Below are 22698 nucleotides of genomic sequence, written 5' to 3'. Positions count from 1 at the left end.
TAAAAGTCAGGTTATCATTTTCCAAATGTACAAGCATTTATTGTAACTTGTGCAATGATAACTGCATTCACTGTAGCTTGTACAATGGTGCAAGCATTTATAACTTTTGAAATGATAAATGCATTCATTGTAGCTTGTGCAATGGTAAAGGCATTTATTACTTTTGCAATGATAATTGTATTCATTGTAGCTTTTACAATAGTGCAAGGATTTATTGTAAGTTTTGCAATGATAAATGCATTCATTGCAGTTTGTACAATGGTGCATGCATTCACTGAAACCTATACAGTGGTACATGCATTCATTGCAACTTGCATAATGGTACATTCATCTATTGCACCTTGTTCCTTTGTGAAAACAATTACAATACTGTTTAATAAGGAAAGTATTGCACATGATATTTGCTTCATGCTTTTTCTCACTAATGACTGGTTTAATTTTTTAAGAATTATCAATATTTTAAAAAATGTATAATGTAGATTTTAACTGCCTTCTTGTCATATTAACACAGGGAGGAGAGGAAATGAGAGGGAAGGGAGAAGAAACAAGATGAAAGATGCTGTAGAAGATGGAGAAGAAAGAGCACTAGTACTGCAGCAACAAAAAACAAGGAAAAATCAATTACTTTCCAAACTACTCTTAAATTATTATTATTATAATCAAAAAGAAGTGTTAAACCACAAGGGAACTACTCTTAAAAATTCCTGTTAATTCAAGAAAAATATAATAATAAAAAAAAAATTGCAGATGAAGATACATAAAAAATAAAAAAGATGGAAAAGAAAAAGGTGATTCTTGCTGATAATGTTACATGACTTGACAAAGAAAAATAGTAAGTGGTGACTTGTCTGAGCATTCTGTACACAGCAGTTCAACTTCTCTTGGCCTTATATCTTTAATTGCTAAAGTTGATTATTACACGTTTCAATATAAAATTACTGGTAAGCTCTAAATACTATACAAATATCAAATTATCCATATGAATTCCTGTTAAGTCTCTGCCTTTTAACTAACTTGTCAATAATACAGCAGCCAGGTATGTACCATGCTTTCTGAAACCACTTGCTTATACAAATGGTTTCGAAACAGATCACAGAATGGGTGGGGTTTGAAACCATGGCAAGGGATTCCTAAAACTCCAGGTGAGTGTGCTAGTTTTACGACTGACTTGCCATGGGTTCAAATCCCACCCATTCCGTGGTCTTACAACTCACCTGCCATGGGTTCTAACCCCATCCATACAGTGGTTTGTTTGCAATCATGTTATTACAATTTCATAAGTCATGGTTTGAATTTGTGTTATGATTTCGCGAGTCGAATCGTTTTATATTTGCAAGTTTATTTTAAAAAATTATAAACAGTTGGTTTGTATGCAAGGTGGCTTTGGTTATCACTAGAAGCACAACTACAAAGGCTATATAAGGAGCAATCTTTTGCCTCGTGCTCACCTTTGAAGAAAGCCAATTCATTGTATCTGCCTTAGGTTAATAATCAAAATTGTAATTCCTCTCTACCAAACCTATTAAAGCCATATAGCACAAACTAATTCAATATTCAATTCTCTTGTATTCATTGTAAACTCACATAATGACCATATGTACAAATTTACCGCATTGGTAATGCTTTATTAATCTTAAGTTAGTCTGAAGTTTGTCCAAAATGCTCTGCATACAAAGGGTTCTGGCATGTGCACCCAATAATAGTTATACTCCTTTGTACAAACGTGTATCATGCTGAAATAAACTTCTCATTCTTAACTAATTTACAGCTAACTCATATATTGAGATGAAAGCAGACAGTGTCCTAGTCTGTTTGGGGCCCTTATTAGGCCATGTACAACTTGATTGTATTCATGGGGAAGAGCTAAGCCTGTAAGGGCAATAAAGCACCTAAGGAAAAGGAGGTAATCAGGTTTGATCCCAAGACAGGGAGGAGCCCCTCAACAACAAATCATCCTCCCACTGAAGAGTCCAGATCTGCTAATGATCCATGACAGACCAAAACAACGTCGAATTTCATCTTCAATTTCTGGGTTAGTAGTGAACTGCTTGACCTTATGTTCACACTATCCCACCACTTGGTCTGCCAAACATCCTCAACCTCTGATTATTATTATAATCATAACCAAGCACTAAACTCGTAAGGGTCACTTCAACCTCTAACTATCTTCTCCACAACTGCTATTTACCATTCTCATGTTTTCCCTTCATCACATCCTTCTGATTCTTCCTGCATCACTTCTCCAGTTTTTATGACTACAAAATATTACGTAGTAAACCAAATATAATTTTACATACAATATTCACTGCATGGCAGTTATTCCACTTGCAAATAAACCTGAATGAATAATTCTTAGCAAACTGTTTAAGTGTACTTTCAAACCAATTATTATTTGAAGGCAAGAAAAACATTCACAAAATATTCAGTCCTGATATATAAACTTCAAAAAATTATGCTATTTAATTGAAAGCAATTTTATTCTAATAGAACAAGCAAGCAAAACCTAATTATAAAAAAACGTATTTAATTTCCTCATATAGGAGAGCCCTGCTTTACAGTGCTTCACTTTACAGCATTTTGTAATGAAGCAGTTTTCAATTATACCTTTTCTTCATTTATTTATACTTCCTACAATAAATATATTCACCATTCACTATTTTAAGGTAAGTAATGTGTGTACTGTAAATGCATTATTTAGGCCTAGCTCCATTGTTCACTTAATATATGACAGCATAAACATGTTATCAGGCTTTTATATACATCTGAAAGCAAACAATGTTTATGTTTCACTTTACAGCAGTAGCCTGGAACCTAACCTGCTATGTAAGTGGGGCCTTCCTGTATTAACTCCTTTACTTTGTGAGTAGTTTACAGGAGTTGTAGATTATACTGAGCTATTCTGGACTTTACTTCCCTCTTTAAATTGCTGCTTATATAGGATAGAATAAAGTGCACACATCACACAATGTAGAATGCTGAAAGTATACACATCATTATTTTAGACAGGTGCAACAAGACAAAATTAAGGTTTTTCATGGCCAGTCTGAGACAAATATAATTGTAAGGTAGACTAATATCTTCATTCATTTATTTCTTTGCTTTTATCTCTAAGTGGGACAACTGGATGAGCATGACTAAACAGTACATGTCCCACACTTAGTAGATGGACCTACAAGAGGCTAAAATTCAATAAAAAAAAATCTGTTACCTTGTTTTTTTCCAGGCACTTGCCCATCACTGAGATGGTGGCTGTGTTAAAAATGAATTTTCCAAATACATTTTAAAGGTTGGTTGGTTGGTTCATTAAGTTCAAAGCCTACTGACTGCACAAAGATCAATAAGGTTCCATTTCACCTGTAAACCACTAGTCAAGAAAACTGATCCTTAAAGCAGAAATTAAAACAAATATTCAAATTTTTTTTGGTTGAAAAGCATTAATTTAAAGTAAAAGTGTCTAATACATATTATAGAGTTTAATGAACTTTTTATATTTTTAAACAAAAACCGAAAAAATAAAATCATATAGAGAAGAGCTAGCAAAAGCATGTTTTTATTGCAGTGTATGTACACAGTTATACACTTCTTCGCATATACCACAGGAGCACCAGAAATATTAGAGTTTTTGCCTGCTGATTTGGCTATCATAAGAGTGAATCCGGTATCATTCACTTAAACTGACAGATAAAAATATGGAAAAAAAAAAAAAAGTGTACTCAAGGATAAAAATAAACAGAGAGAAGAGAAAAGATAAGATACAAGGAAAAAGGAAAGTCAAAATACTGAAAACCAGAATTTATTTAAAGGTATGTGAAAATCAAAATTTCAAATGGGATATAAGAGATCCCTTGTTTAATTAGTCCTAGTCCTTTTTATACTAATGAAGTACAATACTTCCATTTGCTATCATTATGTACCTAATCAATCTCCTTTAAAAATAACTTATGTCTTCTGCAATTTACTCCCCAATTCCACCGAATCTCTTGTGGGGTCAAATTCTCCCTATTGTACCTTAAACATTATTTTACATCTTAATTTCTTATCAATACCTGTTTATCATACAAGAATATATCACATTATTATGCAATCATTCATGCAATTATTTTTATATGTACTTTATACCACGAATTACTTAACGATTTCCAGGATCTTGAATATTTTGTACCGAGTCTTCATGCTTCTAAAATATTCATTACGTCATTTCCTTGATTACTGTTATAGTTATAGGAAACACTAAACCCTTAAGGGTATACAGTATCTGGAAAATGGAAGGTGATCAAGTTTATTCCAAGGAAAGGGAGGTTATGTCTAATTCCTTGAATTCAAAGCCCTTCCCTTTAAGAGATTACTTTCATCATATATTTCTCAGAAATGAGAGGGAAAAGATGTCACATTCATACCAAAAAAAAAAAATAAAAAAAAAAAAAAAAAAAATAATGCAGGTATAGTACTCAGGCTTTTGAGATCTTAGTTTGAATTGTACACAATTAACCCACTGTGAGAACAACCATACCTTTTGCTTTGTATTGTACAATATATACTCTAAATACATGAGAGCCACAATCAACAAATGCCCAAAATTACAAATGCACATACTCAATGAACATGGCACACAGGAACTAATTAAACTTTTACAACCACTGATATCCAGTATTAAGATGTGTGAAATATAACTAGCTTTTGTACAATTATTTTTTACAACAAATATATTGTTCTCTCTTAATTATGTGGTTAACATTTACAAAACCTCAATGTTACATTCCATGGAATGTCACTGCAAGGTTTATATACTGAAATCCCCTAACTATTCTGAAGTCAACATAAACTCTATGCTTCACTACTAAACCATGTTAACTACCATGTTTTAATAATTTGGTATTATTTACCAAGAATTTACTTGGCTTCAGCTTTGATATTCTAAAAATCTAACATGACAGTCTTGTTTACATTTTGTTAACAATTTCTTGCTTTTTCCACAATTTATTCACGAGTTTAGATTTCTGTTTAAATTAACTACATGATATACTGTACCATGATTAACAGTCAATTTTGCTATCCACCTCCCCTCCCTAGAGAATTTGCAACCAACTGGAATGCTTGTTTGAAGCAATACTTACAAACTTAAAAAGTCAGACACTATCATTTTCTCCAGGATCAGGCATTTTTCAACTTGTCATAAACAATGATGATGAAGTTTAGAATTGGTTATAATATGATCTCTGCAAAACAAAATACACAATGTTTTGGTTTGTTCAGTTAAGTCATGGGCAGGGTCAGACTGAATAATATACACCATCTCACATTAACTGGTCATTATTTATATTCTCCCCCTCCCCATTTCCATGGGGAAGGGGAGGGTAATGTTCAGCAGGAGGCTGAACATTACCAGATGTTACATCTGTGTATACAATATGTCACAACGATGGTGGTGGTGATGGTGATGGTTTCATCAGGAGGTAAGACAAATCTCCTGACTAAAAATCCATTATTTTACAGTTAGAATACCAAATCTATTAGATTTTAGTGTATGTTTCATTAGATTTTTAAAAAATATGTGAAATAATAAAAAATTAAGAAAACCATGTTAAAATGTAGTCAAACTTCCGCTGGCCTTCTGGGGCTAGGTTTTATATCCCATTTGAAAAAACAAGAGGACCACCACATAATATAGGTTATTCTTACTTGTACAGATGCAGTGTATCCTGTTTTGTTTCACTAAAATAAAAGGAATAGCAATTGTAGTCTGGAGGTTTATATTATAATTATAATCCGGCAGGCCGGACTTGAGTGCTGGAGATGGGAAGTACAGTGCCTGCACTCAGAAGGAGGGGTGTTAATGTTGCAGTTTAAAAACTGTAGTGTAAAGCACCCTTCTGGCAAGACAGTGATGGAGTGAATGATGGTGAAAGTTTTTCTTTTTCGGGCCACCCTGCCCTGGTGGGAATCGGCCAGTGTGTTAATAAAAAAATAAAAAATATAATCCTCCTTCCCTAGATGAAACCCCCAAATATACTAAGGCACGGCTTTATAAGGAGAAGACTAACTGCAACAGTCAGATGTTTCTTGGATTGTTAAGGCTAAAGCAAAAGGATCATTATGACCGCATGTTACTCGTATACCACCAGTCATAAATATTTTAATCCTTTAAATAGTGTATATACACAGACAAGAGTATATACACAGAATATACACCTTTCAGTGTATATACATTCTGCAACACTCCAAGTAAGTGCTCGTCAAAGGTATCTCATTAAATAAATATAACTGACACAACCTGATAACTATCATGTCTAAAACCTGACCTAAAAAAATTATTTATGGCAAAGTACACTAAATCCCCCTTCGCAAATAATAATTTCTATTGCTTATATTTCAGTATGAAATTTACTGCTAATATATAACATTCATGGCATTACAAAATTTAATACAGTACTTATATTATTAAGCTCAATGGGAAGTGCTGGGTAAGGCTACATCTGGGAAATGGGAGATAATGAGAGGGTTGATCCAAGGAAGGGAAGGATAACTCCAATTCCTTGGATCAAAAGCCCTTAAACAACATCAAGGCAATCTCCTCCCCCATTCCTGAATGGCCTGGTCACAGACTGGGCCACGGGGGTGCTGACCTCCGAAACCCTCTCCATAGGTCAAAATTTCATGTACAGTATTAATGTAACATCACTTGTAGTCATAATAGGCATATATGAAACAATTTATTGTATCATCTCAATGTGTATCCTAAGCCAAATTATAGCATAACCCTCCCAAAATATTTAATCATATTTTTAACTTAATGTGATAATATTAAAATCGGCTAATAATAAAACCCAATAAACTAGATATAAGATCTCTGCCTTAATTTGCTGATGATATTCTACAATACTTTCGTCTTTGTGTATTCAATTTTTTACTTTCACTGTTATTTAGTTCAGCAGTTGTGTATGCTGAAATGAACAGGCATGCACATATTTCATGTTAATTGAGAAATTGTTATGTTAATATTAATATAAGAATAACAAATTATTAGCTAACAAACTATGTATCTCATTGCTAGGCATAAGATATGTTATATATAGTGTAGTGTTTCTCTTCACAATAATAATCACCTCAATCATAATAATATAATTTATTATGGACTCAAAAAGTAATACATAAGTTTTACAACCATAAATAATGCTAGAAAGATCAAGGCATCAAGCAAAGGTGTTTTAGGCATGAATGTACCAAAGAAATGCAGATACATCAAGCTGAGAAGCTTATATATATATATATAGACTGTATCATTACTGAAGTCATCTTTGTCAGCATTAACATCTATAAATAACTAAAGTGTAATGAACACTTAACAATACTTAATAATAACCCACATGGAGACAAACTCAGGAGCTTGACTGATCTGTATATTTTGACCCCCTTCTGGGATCCTCTTCAGCTGAAGAGGATCACAGAAGGGGGTCAAAATATACAGATCAACGAACCTCTTGAGTTTCTGTCTCTATGTGGCTATTATTTAGCACTAAGATATATGTATACAATGAACTCTTAAATATTCCTTTGTCTTAAAACAGTACTATGATACAAAAAAATGTAGTTTATATATGCTATAATGAAAGAGCTAACTTCTTTGCAGACTCCAATATATCAAATAACAATGTAAGTGAAGAAATAAAACTGCCAGTACACATGCATTGAAATAATTAAATATAAGGCAAAACTAATTAAAAAGCAGCAGCAGAATACAGGAGGTTCTGAGCTTATAAAAGGAAAACTTAAGAACCAATGAAATTTGGCAACCACTGATACACAGTGCAGACATGTTTTGACATGACCATCCCTTGTAGGTAATGCAGTATTCTTTTCTAAAAACACAATTCCTTTTTAAGTTTAAACACCAGAAATGCAACTCATTTTTGAGCTAGAGACCACCTGCATTTATGTTATTATTTTTCTTTTTCCTACTAAACTGTCTTTCCTATGAAGGAAAAAACAGACTGTAGAAAAGAAACAGCTGTAAGCTATAATATAAAAAATGTTTGCCAGTAGTCACTACTGTATCAAATAACTACAAAACTCACTAAACATAGGCTTTCTGGATTCCTAATTCATTCATTCATTCCAAACACATTTCAATGCTCTCTGTATGTATGCAAATACGTTCTTTTGTTTTTATAAGAATTTTTTTCGTGTGTGTTTTGTGCTTTTTCATGTGTTGTTGTCTTGTTTCCTGTTGTAAAAAGGTGCTTGTGATTTTTGTGTATAATTCTGTGCCTGCTTGCATGTGTGTTTATGGAAAAAAAAAAAGATGACAAGTAAAAATATGGGAAGGAGTATGGGGTGAATTAGTGAATGAATTTATATACTACAGTACTTAAGAGCGGGTGGATGTAGCAGGAGTTGGGCCAACTTTTTTTTTTTTTTACCATTCCAATGATCCTCAAAACCTTTAACAGGTAGGCAATTTTTAATTACACAAGTGAGACCATGGAAAAATGGAAAAGGTAACAGAACAATAAGCAAAAATGCCGATACTGACATCCCAGACTTCTGGCACAAGTCAAAACGTGAAGAACTACTGCAATCAAATCACAGAAATACTGCATGGCAAATACTGTCTTGTAATGCATGATTTTCAGGATCTCCCCACAAACTGGGCATTATCCTTACTAAGGCTTGCAGGTATAAATGGACAGCTATTATATGAAACAGAAGAAGACAGAGAAAGAAGTGATATCACATTTCATATCTAGGCAATAATGAAATAATTTCACAGGTGATCAATCAAATTTCACATAATGAAAAGTACAAGGTTAAAATTCTTGCCAAACACTGGCCTCTACCACTGCCACCAAATGCAAAGAAAACCTTCACAATACAGCATGCTTCTATATTGCTAACTACTGTAATGATATTCACCTTTGGAAAATATATGTGCAGTATAGTACCATATATTTTTTCAACCATATATGTTGTCTTTCACACAAACAAAATATAAATTAATATATAAATACACACACACACACACACACACATGGAAAGTATATTTTCCTTAAAAGTTTATGAAGAAATGTCTTGTGTATTACTATCCTCTAGTTTCTTAAATGTAAATGATTATACATACTATACATTCTCAGCAAATGTTATTACATGAAGTTAGAAACTGCCTAATGTGTTTCAACACTACTGCTTAGCAACAATGCCTCATATAACCAGCACTCATTACATGAGTTACAATGCTCATAAAGCATCAACAAATTAATTCTTTGGTATATAATGGTAAATATGAACAATCTTTTGTAATTATCAATAACATCAAACCTATCACTTAAAACCTATAAAATTTTATCTAATTTGTGTTGAAGCTCCTTAACAAGTGTAGAGTATTATCTATAGAGGCTCCCAACTTACAAACTGCATTCTGGTTATTCAACTTACAAAAAAAGTTATTTGCAAAGAAAACAACAGTATGAAGGTTTGCACTGCAACTCAGGGGATGGAAAGCTTTCCTTGGGTTTTAAGTTCCTCGTCTGTATGTTTGGCCATGGAACTCGGTGTTTAAGTTGGGGCCTCCTATATCATTAACTGCTACCCATCTAACTGCACATTACTCCATCACTAGTTTTCCAACATTAGTTGTCTATAACCTACTGTACCATAGATGATTGATTTAGAAAGACATGTGAGCAAACACTAGGACATATTTATTAGAAAATGTTTCAGTACTGAGACCTTGACCACTTCTAATGCACAGAGGTATGTTAGAAGTGATCAAGGTCCCAGGACCGAAATATTTTCTAACATGTCCTAGTGTTTGCTCATGTGTCTTTCTAAACCAATTTGTCGGTATCTAATACCAAGGTTTATACCATCAATGATGATACAGTACTTTACCAAATATAAAGATGTCTGTCATTTCTTGCACCTCTCCCTAAAAAATAACTTTTGAAATAAATGGGAGCAAAAAAATATTTGCTACAATAAATACAACACACTAATTATTTATTATCAGCCATAAGTCTAACTGGAAATTAAGACAAGGGAGTATAATCTCCATCAAAAGTCAGCCTTTTATGTAGCCTTGTTCCAAGTCAAATTGATTTCCGTGAAATTTTCGTGAACCCTTATCACAGAAATCAACCAAAATTTCCAATGAATTTCTGAATGTATTAACTCAATTAGCAAATGCCTGGCCCTTGTAGAGAGGATGGAGCAAAACAGGATGACTTAGGTCTTAGAGGGTGTATAAATCTGCAGTGGATGTAAAGGAGGTTGTGTGTGCAAAGCACTTGGATATCCAACAGGTGAATGTGAGCATTTTAGATAAAAGTGAGTAGAGGTTGTGTGTAGAGGTTGTGTGTGCAAAGCACTTGGATATCCAACAGGTGAATGTGAGCATTTTAGATAAAAGTGAGTATTTTGTGAAAGGATTCAGAGAAACCATTTGGACAGACTTGTGTCCTGGAGGTGGGAAGTACAGTGCCTGCATTCTGAAGGAGGGATGGGGATATTTGCAGTTTGGAGGGGCATCTGAACTGAAGTATCAGCAAGCCTCTGGCAAGAGTGATAAGAGTAAATAATGGTGAAAGCGTTTCTTCTTGTGGATCACACTACTTTACTGGAAGATGGCCAGCATGTTAAAAAAAAAAAATTTGCTCAACCTGTATTACAATAGCAACAACATGCGTGTATTTGTTTTTTGTGGTGTAAACTCAATTGACTCCATGCACAAACTTTATCCATTATATCACTGCATACCATACTATAATATACTTTTATTATCACATCAAGTTACAAAATGTAAAATATTAAGGACTAAGTACATGCAGTTTTAAACTATTACGTGTAACAAATTCATTTACTTGGGTGTACAAGTAATGGTTTTCATCACTATCTTACAAGATTTGAATACAATTTCATAAGAACATGATGCAATAATAATGAGAGTAGTGATATATGGTTTGTGCACTTTATTGTGGCTTCTGAATACAGGTGGCATTGTATGAGAAGACCAAGTGTTCTCTCTCTCTCAAACAAAACTACAGCCCATTCATTCTTTCAGTCACTGCTGGTACCGAATATCACTGGCTAAGATACCATGATACTGAATTACAATGTGACTATTTACCATAATAATGTGCAGCGTCTCCTCACTTAATGATGGAGTTCCGTTCCTACGAGCATGTCGGTAAACGAATTCATCGCTAAGTGAGGAGCATACTATAATGACAGTGGGTTTGTGTCAACCATCTCTGATACTGCTTAAATGTCACCTCTGCATCATTTATAACATTTCTGGTATATTTTTAAATGTTTATACAGTAGTGTACTGTATATTGCAATAAAGAGAATAGAGGAAATCAGTTCTAATATTCATTATTTAGGTATGCATACTGTAAGTCTACATCTATGCATTGTAAGTCTACATCGTCAGTCATTTGGTGGGTCGTCATTCTTTGAGTTTCAAAAGTTTACAGCGTCTATGTATTGAAGCTGCCCACGACAGCTCTAAGCTAATTCAGGTCATAAACATTCAATTGTGCATAATACGAATACATGTACTTAATACTGTGAACTGCACTTATCAAATGAAGAATCTATATCACTCATAAGGAAATATTAATAAAAACAGATCATTGCATAATGGGGGAAATTATATACAGCAGGTCCTGACCAAGCAAGGGAAATTGGCAAGCACTGGTATCTGTCATCACTCTTCTTCAAATTTTTATTTATCTTAATTGTTACATAAAATAGGTAGTATTTTAATGCAATCTCCCACACAAAAACTTCTATCCACTAACCCTCAAGTTCATCCCTTCTTGTTCTGAAAGTGTGTTCCTGCAGATCTTGCTTTCTCCTCCCCCCTCCCCACAAAAATTGTATTCAAATCTGAAAACTATACTGAATGCATGACTTAGGTATACAAAATAATAAAGAACTTAGTGCATTGCTACATCTTCCATGTTGTGTTATCCTGATTATTATTTAGTAAAGAATAAAGTGTATCTTGAGATTTTAAGTCGTGGGATGTAAATTAGGGCACATACTTTACATACACAAAAAGGTCAACTTATGGCCGATATTGAATGATAACCAACACCACAAAAATATTACTATGTATATTATAGTCTACATACTGTATATATGCTACATATACAGTGGACCCCCGCTTAACGACCACCTCCCAATGCGACCAATTATGTAAGTGCGTTTGTACGTGTATGTTTGGGGGTCTGAAATGGACTAATCTACTTCACAATATTCCTTATGGGAACAAATTCGGTCAGTACTGGTACCTGAACATACTTCTGGAATGAAAAAAGATCGTTAATCGGGGGTCCACTGTATATACTGAAATACACGTACTGAATATGCATGCACGCACACACGTACAAGTATATATATATATATATTTTTTTTTTTCATTATTCTACACACATTTACATTTACATATACGTACATGTACAAAGTTTCTCAGTAATACAGAAGCAATAGATCTAAAATATTTATATACATAAAATAAAATATTACTGAAATAGCTTACTATGCCAATAAAAACAGCATATTTTTAAATAATTTTTGTGCACACATGTAATAATGTGTAAGTGTACATTACCTATCTGTTGATACAAAGGCAGAGTTCTGCTCATGATGTTTTTTGTCCCTTGATGAAAGAATATTTTTTAGATACAGTACAACTGTATGCATGTGTTAAACAGCATAAAATGTAAAGGATATGCTAGCAAAAACTTGTGGTTTTGATAAGATATAATGGCTGCAACAATTCATAACAAGCCCACATCATGGAGTGAAATTTTTAGATGACATTTTGACAATAATCCAGGATGGAATGAAAGGTTGTCAAAAGTTTCTTCTCCAAACTGTGGGTTAGTTGAGCATTGTACTGGAATTACCACCTTATCAGTTTTTTTTTTTTAACACATCATTCGGCTCCTGTGGAGGCAGGGTGACTCGAAAAAAAGAAGAAACACTTTCACCATCATTCACTCCAAATATCTAACAGAAACCCTGTACAAGAAAACAAATGGGAACCAAGGGCTGTAGCATTTTACACTGTAAGTAAATGAATAAACCTATGCCAAAAAAAAAAAAAAAAAAAAAAAAAAAAATTCTTGAACTACACCAATAACTTCCAAATAATCTAGAATACTACACATCTACTAAACAATCCCGAACGATTTGGAGGAGTTTTTACCTCAACAGACGAGTTGAATTTGTGGATATCGGTGACAGCCAGTCCACTCGTCTCCCTTCCGCTCTCAAAGAATGGTAGGGTCCCACTTGCCAGGGTACTTCCACTGCTGCTAAAACCATTAGGTGGCGGCGAAGAAGAAGCCAGCCACTTGACTCGTTGTTGATGCTGCCAGTGTTGTTGCTGTTGGTGCTGCTGCTGGTGATGCTGACGTTTTTCTATCTCTAAGCGCATTAGTGTGTGAATAAAGTGAGTGCGCACACGGATTGGATTAAACTCTATTCTTCCGTAAGCATTACCACAGCCTTCTCTAGAACAGCCACAAGGGAAGTTGTGGCGGTCAACCTGAAAGCGAAAAATACAAAAGCTTCACCATTTTTACCCACAATTCTAGCATTTAGTTTTGTATTCCTGTATTTATATAATTAACAATTATACACAAGTCCTAAAGTTTATTCTGATTGCAATTTTATACATATCCAAATAATCTTGACTATGCCTTTCTATGGAGTAGATATTTTTTCCAATGCAAGTTTTGATATTCTAGTACAGCATGTATTTATATGAGAAAGTGTGTGAGCATAATCCTCTAACCCTAACATATTATTCCTGAAACCAAAATTCTTGGTAAAACTAATGGATTGTGACAAGCTTGATTATTGCCATGAATCACACTGTACTTGGTAAAACTAATGGATTGTGACAAGCTTGATTATTGCCATGAATCACACTGTACTAAACTCAGAAATATGATCCGTGGTGTCAGAGTCAAAGATTATAACAATACATTATAATGTGTATATACAAATTCTGGGTTACCACTTTCTCAATGGTTGTGGAATACTAGCACCATTTGTACCCTCACAATCTATCAAATATCAAAAGATTCATGACTACTATTACTCTCTTTATATTACAGTATTTCACAAATGTAAACTCTCAGTTTAGATTTATATAAGAAATTATTACTATTATTATTAGTACACGCAAGATATTAGGTACGCCTTGTTATTTCTACTTACACTTAGGCCATATTTCACATGCACATCTTTCTTCTTCTTTCAACGTACCAGCCGTATCCCACCGAGGTGGGGTGGCCCAAAAGGAAAAACGAAAGTTTCTCCTTCCAAATTTAGCAATATATACAGGAGAAGGGGTTACTAGCCCCTTGCTCCGGGCATTTTAGTCGCCTCTTACGACACGCATGGCTTACATGCATATATATGCACACACCCATCTGGGATTTTTCTATTTTCTTAATGGATCTTGTTCTTTACTTCTTATCTCCATGCGGAAGTGGAAAAGAATTCTTGTATGAGCCATGCGCATCATAAAAGTTGACTAAAATGCCTGAAGCAAAGGGCTAGTAACCCCTTCTCCTTGATAAATTACTAAATTTAAAAAGAGAAAACTTTTATTTTTATTTTTTAGTCACTCTGCCTCAGTGAGATATGGCCAGTTTGTTGAGAGAAAATAAAATTATTATTAGTGCATTATAGGGGAGGCAGCAAACCTGTATGGGTCACATAGTGTCTGGGAGAATAAGAAGTAATCAGATATGATCCAAGGAAAGGGAGGGTAGCTCCAAAATCTTGAATCAAGAGATTTTCCCCTCTTATCAAGGCAACCCCCCATCCTTGAAGGGTTATACAGGAATGACCATTGCCAATATTATTCTTACAAAAGTTATGCCCACACTGACTCATGTCTATGCCAGTAATTATTTTATAAATGAAAATTTCTTTCTCATTTGATATGAGAAATGTATTACTCAATTCAGTTTTTTTTTTTTACACATTGGCCGTTTCCCACCGAGGCAACGAGGCCCAAAAAAGAGAAAAAGACTTTCATCATCACTCACTCCATCGCTGTCTTGCCAGAGGCGTACAGATATTACAGTTCAAAAACTGCAACATAACTCCACCCCTCCTTCAGAGTGCAGACAATGTACTTCCCACCTCCACCCCTCCTTCAGAGTGCAGGCAATGTACTTCCCACCTCCACCCCTCCTTCAGAGTGCAGGCAATGTACTTCCCACCTCTACCCCTCCTTCAGAGTGCAGGCAATGTACTTCCCACCTCCACCCCTCCTTCAGAGTGCAGGCAATGTACTTCCCACCTCTACCCCTCCTTCAGAGTGCAGGCAATGTACTTCCCACCTCTACCCCTCCTTCAGAGTGCAGGCAATGTACTTCCCACCTCTACCCCTCCTTCAGAGTGCAGGCAATGTACTTCCCACCTCTACCCCTCCTTCAGAGTGCAGGCAATGTACTTCCCACCTCCACCCCTCCTTCAGAGTGCAGGCAATGTACTTCCCACCTCCACCCCTCCTTCAGAGAGCAGGCAATGTACTTCCCACCTCCACCCCTCCTTCAGAGTGCAGGCAATGTACTTCCCACCTCTACCCCTCCTTCAGAGTGCAGGCAATGTACTTCCCACCTCCACCCCTCCTTCAGAGTGCAGGCAATGTACTTCCCACCTTCAGGACTCCTATTAAAAAATAATACAGGTGCTCCTCGACTTATATTTCGACTTTATGATGGTGCAAACTGAAACCCGAGATAATTACCCAGAATGAAGATGGCAATTCACAACTTGTATTCATTTATTTACTTTACAATACTGGTATTTCTTCTTCTTTCAACACACTGGCTGTATCCCACTGAGGCAGGGTGGCCCAAAAAGAAAAATTATAGTTTCTCCTTTTACATTTAGTAATATATACAGGAGAAGGGGTTACTAGCCCTTTGCTCCCGGCATTTTAGTCGCCTCTTACAACACGTATGGCTTACGGAGGAAGAATTCTGTTCCACTTCCCCATGGAAATAAGAGGAAATAAACAAGAACAAGAACTAGTAAGAAAATAGATGAAAACCCAGAGGGGTGTGTATATACATGTTTGTATATGCATGTGTAGTGTGACCTAAGTGTAAGTAGAAGTAGCAAGACGTATCAGAAATCTTGCATGTTTACGAGACAGAAAAAAAGACACCAGCAATCCTACCATCGTGTAAAACAATTACAGGCTTTCATTTTACACTCACCTGGCAGGATGGTAGTACCTCCCTGGGCAGCTGCTGTCTACCAACCTACTACCTAGGACTGGTATTTAGTTACAGTAATTCTCTCTTTATTTACTCATTCAGTGACAGATTTATTTACTTATTTATTTAGCATATCATGCTCATATATGACTTACGTCATTTTTTACTTAAATGGGTTTGTTGGAACATAACCCATTGTAAGTCAAGGAGCACTTGTCTGCGAAAAGACCTAAAATTAGCAAATCCACTGAGGTAAAAAAATGTTGACTGACCTGGCACTTTATTCCTGCCTCAGCACACTGGCAGGTGTCTGGGTCGCAGTACACTTTACACTGGCACCCACACATCTCTCTTGACATCCTGATATCCTTGCATTCCTCCTTCTCAAGACCCTCAATATGACAGATTCCAGCCTGACGCAAAAGAGCTCGTCGCTGACGGATTGGTAAAGGCTGAGGATAAATAATACATGGTTTGAAAAAATGTAAATGTTACACATTTCTAGAGTAGCAAATTGTGAGAAGAATAGGAACCAAACTGGTGTCCTTGCAATTGCAAGTCTACAGCTACACTGACTCAGCCAAAGAGTTTACAAAACTTTTCTCTGGGGATGTGTGGATAACAACACAAATTCAACAACAGTTAGGGCTATCCACATAAAAATCTTTTGTACACCATGTCTGCATCAGTATAGCTGTGGATTTACAATTGCAAGGACTCCAGTTTAATTCTCTGTACCCCTTACACAGTTAATTATATATAGTTTGTTATTACCTGGCAACACACCAATGGGAGTTTATACACTTATGCAGAATAAAAAAATGCTTATAATGCTGTGCCATTATCACTAATATATAATCTTTACACAAGTGAAAATGTTGTAAAAATACTACAGAAAAAATACAATGAACAAACTACTGGCACTAAATTACTTGTCTGGAGGAAGAGCATTTTAACCTGAAGACTGCTGCCTGTTGTTGATTATGTCTGAATAGTTAAAGGGATCATCACCCATCACAACAGTTTCACATCAGTCCACAAATAGAAAAGGAAACATTACACAAAAAAAAGAAAAATTAACTCAAGAGAAACAGACACGAATGCATTCGTTTAGGTCAAGGTCCTAAGGACCGAAACACTTACAATAAAGTGCCCTAAATGAATGCATTTATACCCAGTTTCCTTCAAGCTGTCACGTCATTTGCCTCCTTTATAATTTTTTTTTTTTTTCAACAAGTCGGCCGTCTCCCACTGAGGCAGGGTGACCCAAAAAAGAAAGAAAATCCCCAAAAAGAAAATACTTTCATCATCATTCAACACTTTCACCACACTCGCACATTATCACTGTTTTTTGCAGAGGTGCTCAGAATACAACAGTTTAGAATCATATACATATAAAGATACACAACATATCCCTCCAAACTGCCAATATCCCAAACCCCTCCTTTAAAGAGCAGGCATTGTACTTCCCATTTTCAGGACTCAAGTCCGACTATATGAAAATAACCGGTTTCCCTGAATCCCTTCACTAAATATTACCCTGCTCACACTCCAACAGATCGTCAAGTCCCAAGTACCATTCGTCTCCATTCACTCCTATCTAACATGCTCATGCACGCTTGCTGGAAGTCCAAGCCCCTCGCCCACAAAACCTCCTTTACCCCCTCTCTCCAACCCTTTCGAGGATGACCCCTACCCCACCTTCCTTCCCCTATAGATTTATATGCTTTCCATGTCATTCTACTTTGATCCATTCTCTCTAAATGACCAAACCACCTCAACAACCCCTCTTCTGCCCTCTGACTAATACTTTTATTAACTCCACACCTTTTCCTAATTTCCACACTCCAAATTTTCTGCATAATATTTACACCACACATTGCCCTTAAACAGGACATCTCCACTGCCTCCAACCATCTCCTTGCTGCTGCATTTACCACCCAAGCTTCACACCCATATAAGAGTGTTGGTACTACTATACTTTCATACATTCCCTTCTTTGCCTCCATAGATAACGTTTTTTGACTCCACATATACCTCAACGCACCTCTCACCTTTTTTCCCTCATCAATTCTATGATTAACCTCATCCTTCATAAATCCATCCGCCGACACGTCAACTCCCAAGTATCTGAAAACATTCACTTCTTCCATACTCCTCCTCCCCAATTTGATATCCAATTTTTCTTTATCTAAATCATTTGATACCCTCATCACCTTACTCTTTTCTATGTTCACTTTCAACTTTCTACCTTTACACACATTCCCAAACTCATCCACTAACCTTTGCAATTTTTCTTTAGAATCTCCCATAAGCACAGTATCATCAGCAAAAAGTAACTGTGTCAATTCCCATTTTGAATTTGATTCCCCAAAATTTAATCCCACCCCTCTTCCGAACACCCTAGCATTTACTTCCTTTACAACCCCATCTATAAATATATTAAACAACCATGGTGACATTACACATCCCTGTCTAAGACCTACTTTTACTGGGAAGTAGTCTCCCTCTCTTCTACACACCCTAACCTGAGCCTCACTATCCTCATAAAAACTCTTTACAGCATTTAATAACTTACCACCTATTCCATATACTTGCAACATCTGCCACATTGCTCCTCTATCCACTCTATCATATGCCTTTTCTAAATCCATAAATGAAATAAAAACTTCCCTACCTTTATCTAAATACTGTTCACATATATGCTTCAATGTAAACACTTGATCTACACATCCCCTACCCACTCTGAAACCTCCTTGCTCATCCGCAATCCTACATTCTGTCTTACCTCTAATTCTTTCAATTATAACCCTACCGTACACTTTTCCTGGTATACTCAGTAAACTTATTCCTCTATAATTTTTACATTCTCTTTTGTCCCCTTTCCCTTTATATAAAGGGACTATACATGCTCTCCGCCAATCCCTAGGTACCTTCCCCTCTTTCATACATTTATTAAACAAAAGTACCAAGCACTCCAACACTATATCCCCCCCTGCTTTTAACATTTCTGTCATGATCCCATCAGTTCCAGCTGCTTTACCCCCTTTCATTCTACGTAATGCCTCACGTACCTCCCCCACACTTACATTCTGCTCTTCTTCACTCCTAAAAGATGGTATACCTCCCTGACCAGTGCATGAAATTACTGCCTCTCTTTCTTCCTTAACATTTAAAAGTTCCTCAAAATATTCTCGCCATCTACCTAATACCTCCATCTCCCCATCTACTAACTCCCCTACTCTGTTTTTAACTGACAAATCCATACTTTCCTTAGGCTTTCTTAACTTGTTTAACTCACTCCAAAATTTTTTCTTATTTTCATTAAAATTTCTTGACAGTGCCTCTCCCACTCTATCATCTGCTCTCCTTTTGCACTCTCTCACCACTCTCTTTACCTTTCTTTTACTCTCCATATACTCTGCTCTTCTTATAACACTTCTGCTTTGTAAAAACCTCTCATAAGCTACCTTTTTCTCTTTTATCACACCCTTAACTTCGTCATTCCACCAATCACTCCTCTTTCCTCCTGCCCCCACCCTCCTATAACCACAAACTTCTGCCCCACATTCTAATACTGCATTTTTAAAACTATTCCAACCCTCTTCAACCCCCCCACTACTCATCTTTGCACTAGCCCACCTTTCTGCCAATAGTCGCTCATATCTCACCCGAACTTCCTCCTCCCTTAGTTTATACACTTTCACCTCCCTCTTACTTGTTGTTGCCACCTTCCTCTTTTCCCATCTACCTCTTACTCTAACTGTAGCTATAACTAAATAATGATACGATATATCAGTTGCCCCTCTATAAACATGTACATCCTAAAATGTGCACAGGTGGAAGCAGTGATAACCCTGCTTTCAGAAGCAGCTTTCATTTTAATCTTGCATGACTCTATAGCATCAAAAATAGAATACAAATACAGCAAACAAATTGAAAAATAATAATGCAGTGAAGTTTAACAAACTGCAGTGTAATCAGCCCCAATGTATTATAATCTTTTATATGCTTGAACTAATGAACTTGGCAGGAACAAAAGAGGTGACATGCTATATGAGAAGGTGGTGGAAGTTGAAAGATGTGTATTTTGAGGCTGTTAAAAACACTGATGATGAAAAGGAGGCATTGATTTAAAGCTTCAGGCAAGGAGGAATAGGATCTGTCAGAAGTTGGGAAGAGCCAGAGGCGAGTGTAAAGGAAATGTGCGAGGCAGTAGGTAGAATGAAAGACAGTAAGCCAGATGTGATTAACGCATTATGACCAAGATGTTGAAAATAGGTGGGGGGGAGGGGGATGGGGGAGGGGGAGAGGGAGGGGGAGGGGGGGAAGGGGTATAATTTTTCAAGTGTTGGTGTACTTATATAGCTTGTGTATTAAAGAAGGATAAGTATTCAAGAATTGTCAGAAAGCATGCAAAGTGCCTTTGGGAATAAGTGTGTTGATGTGTGAACAATGTAGCATTTATGAAAGGATTTAGGAAATCTCCAAGTTCTAGGGAAGGGAAGTATAGTAACTGCACTCTAAAGGACATGAGGGGATGGTATTGTTCAGAGGATTATATGGTGATGATAGTTTTGGCAAGAGAGTTGTAGAATGACTAATGGTGAATGTGTTGCCTACTTTGAGCCAATGTGATAAAAAAAAGTTACACTAAATACAACCATAAGTGTGTGAATTGCACAGAGCAAAGCCAAATAATTTTATGAAATCAGTAGGCCGCTAATAGCAACAGCCTGGCAGACAAGACAAACACCAGAAAAGCCTGGCCCAAGGCCAGGCTGTGGGAGTAGAAAGACTCTTGAAACCAGTCACAAGTATATATTCAGTCAAGTATATATTGGATGACAGTCCATAAAAAGTTAGAGCTACATCCCAAAAGTTTTGATTTTTGAACTCAGGTCTATCAATGCTCACAAGTATAAATTTCTGAATCAACTGATGGCAAAATTTACATTAAATCTGAATAATAAATTGATGATAAAATTTACATTAAATCTAAACAATAAATTATGACACTACAAGAATGGTAACATTTATACTTCATTATATTATATTAGCCATATTTATATCCTGCCACCAAAATAATGAGAACTAGGTTGTACAGGTTAATAATTTCATACTAAAATGTGGATATTCTGAATATAAATAATTTTGAATAATTCTGAAGAAAAATCAAAAGTATTGCTTACATGTAAGAAAAGTAAATGGTACTGATACACCCAGAAAATTTTAAGACAAACTGATTGGTAACTTTTAGTAGTCAACATTCTTAATTATGATGCAAAAGTAAAAGCAAAATGCTGAGAATCATCAACTCTCTTGCATGACAGGCTCTGTCTCATAGCTATATAACACTTAATTATCTTAAATAAAATCTTAAGGTCATACTTGAAGAAAGTAGTAGGAATCAGCATCCAATTCTGAGTCAGAAAGATCACTGGCCTCCTCACTGTTTTCTTCGCTGTCTTCTGAACTGCTACCTCGACTGCTGCTGTCTCGTCGCTCCTAAAATAATAGTGACAATTTATTGATCTGCTAATAAAACACATTTGTGCTATAATTACAGTAAAGACATACTTAAAAACAAAGCCCTGTTTTATACCTAATACCATACACAGAAAGGCTAATCATATCACAGTACTTGTAACAGCAAGTGCCTAAAAAATGTCTAGAGCAGTTACCCTAATCAATGCTTCTTAAATATACTTTAACTAATAGGTATACCAAAGTTTTTCTAGTAAATGAGTTATTCTTTAACACTATGCATGAATTTTTTACTTTCTTGTAATCCTCCATGAAATGAAACCATTTTCTTTCTGGGGTATGGGACTCAATAGACATAATTCCAAGAACTGACCCTTGCTGTTCGTTGCTGTCGTAATCTCATGAGATATTCTCTGTGTGCCCTTCTCTGTTCTACAGCATGTTCTGCTAAAGAAAACTGCCGAATGTGCGAGTGCCGACGGGACATTCCTAATGAAGAGCCACCTTGGGAGGGAACACAGGTGAAGCCTTGTGACCGTGGAAAGTAGAAAACTGTTACACCTTCGAACTGGATGCCTCTTTTACACTTGGGCGGCGTAGCTTCTGAAAAGTGAAATAAGTACAATAAGCTTGTTTATATTGTGGATTTTCTAAAGTGCACACTGACCACAACACAATTTTTATGCAGAGGCCAAATTATTATTTCTGCATGGGGAAGTGGAAAAGAATCCTCCCTCCATAAGCTACATGTGCCATAAGAGGTAACTAAAATGCTGGGAACAAGGAGGCTAGTAACCCCTTCTCCTGTATAAATTACTAAATGTAAGAAGAAAAACTTTTGTTTTTCTTGTCAGGTCACCCTGTTGCAGTGGGCAACAGCTAGTGTATTTTTTTTTTTAATACATTGGCCGTCTCTGACCAAGGCAGGGTGACCCAAAAAAGAAACATACTGTACATACAT

General features: G+C 35.9%; 1 protein-coding gene across 6 annotated transcripts in view; it reads right to left on the bottom strand.

The window, feature by feature from the left end:
• Axud1 (AXIN1 up-regulated 1) overlaps positions 1 to 22698 on the bottom strand; it is a 92353-nt gene that overhangs the window by 6485 nt on the left and 63170 nt on the right. For all 6 annotated transcript variants that reach the window (XM_053799560.2, XM_070103058.1, XM_070103055.1 and 3 more), the window contains 4 exons: positions 22111 to 22340; positions 21642 to 21758; positions 16523 to 16702; positions 13211 to 13552 (listed from right to left, as the gene is read on the bottom strand). In XM_053799560.2, coding sequence (XP_053655535.2) covers positions 13211 to 13552; positions 16523 to 16702; positions 21642 to 21758; positions 22111 to 22340 — 869 coding nt within the window. The remainder of the gene's footprint in view (positions 1 to 13210; positions 13553 to 16522; positions 16703 to 21641; positions 21759 to 22110; positions 22341 to 22698) is intronic.

This window comes from Cherax quadricarinatus, chromosome 84, assembly GCF_038502225.1.
Source record: "Cherax quadricarinatus isolate ZL_2023a chromosome 84, ASM3850222v1, whole genome shotgun sequence".
In the NCBI taxonomy this organism is placed as follows: domain Eukaryota; kingdom Metazoa; phylum Arthropoda; class Malacostraca; order Decapoda; family Parastacidae; genus Cherax; species Cherax quadricarinatus.
Note: the sequence above shows the minus strand (reverse complement) of the source record. Positions and strands in the feature narration are given on the sequence as shown.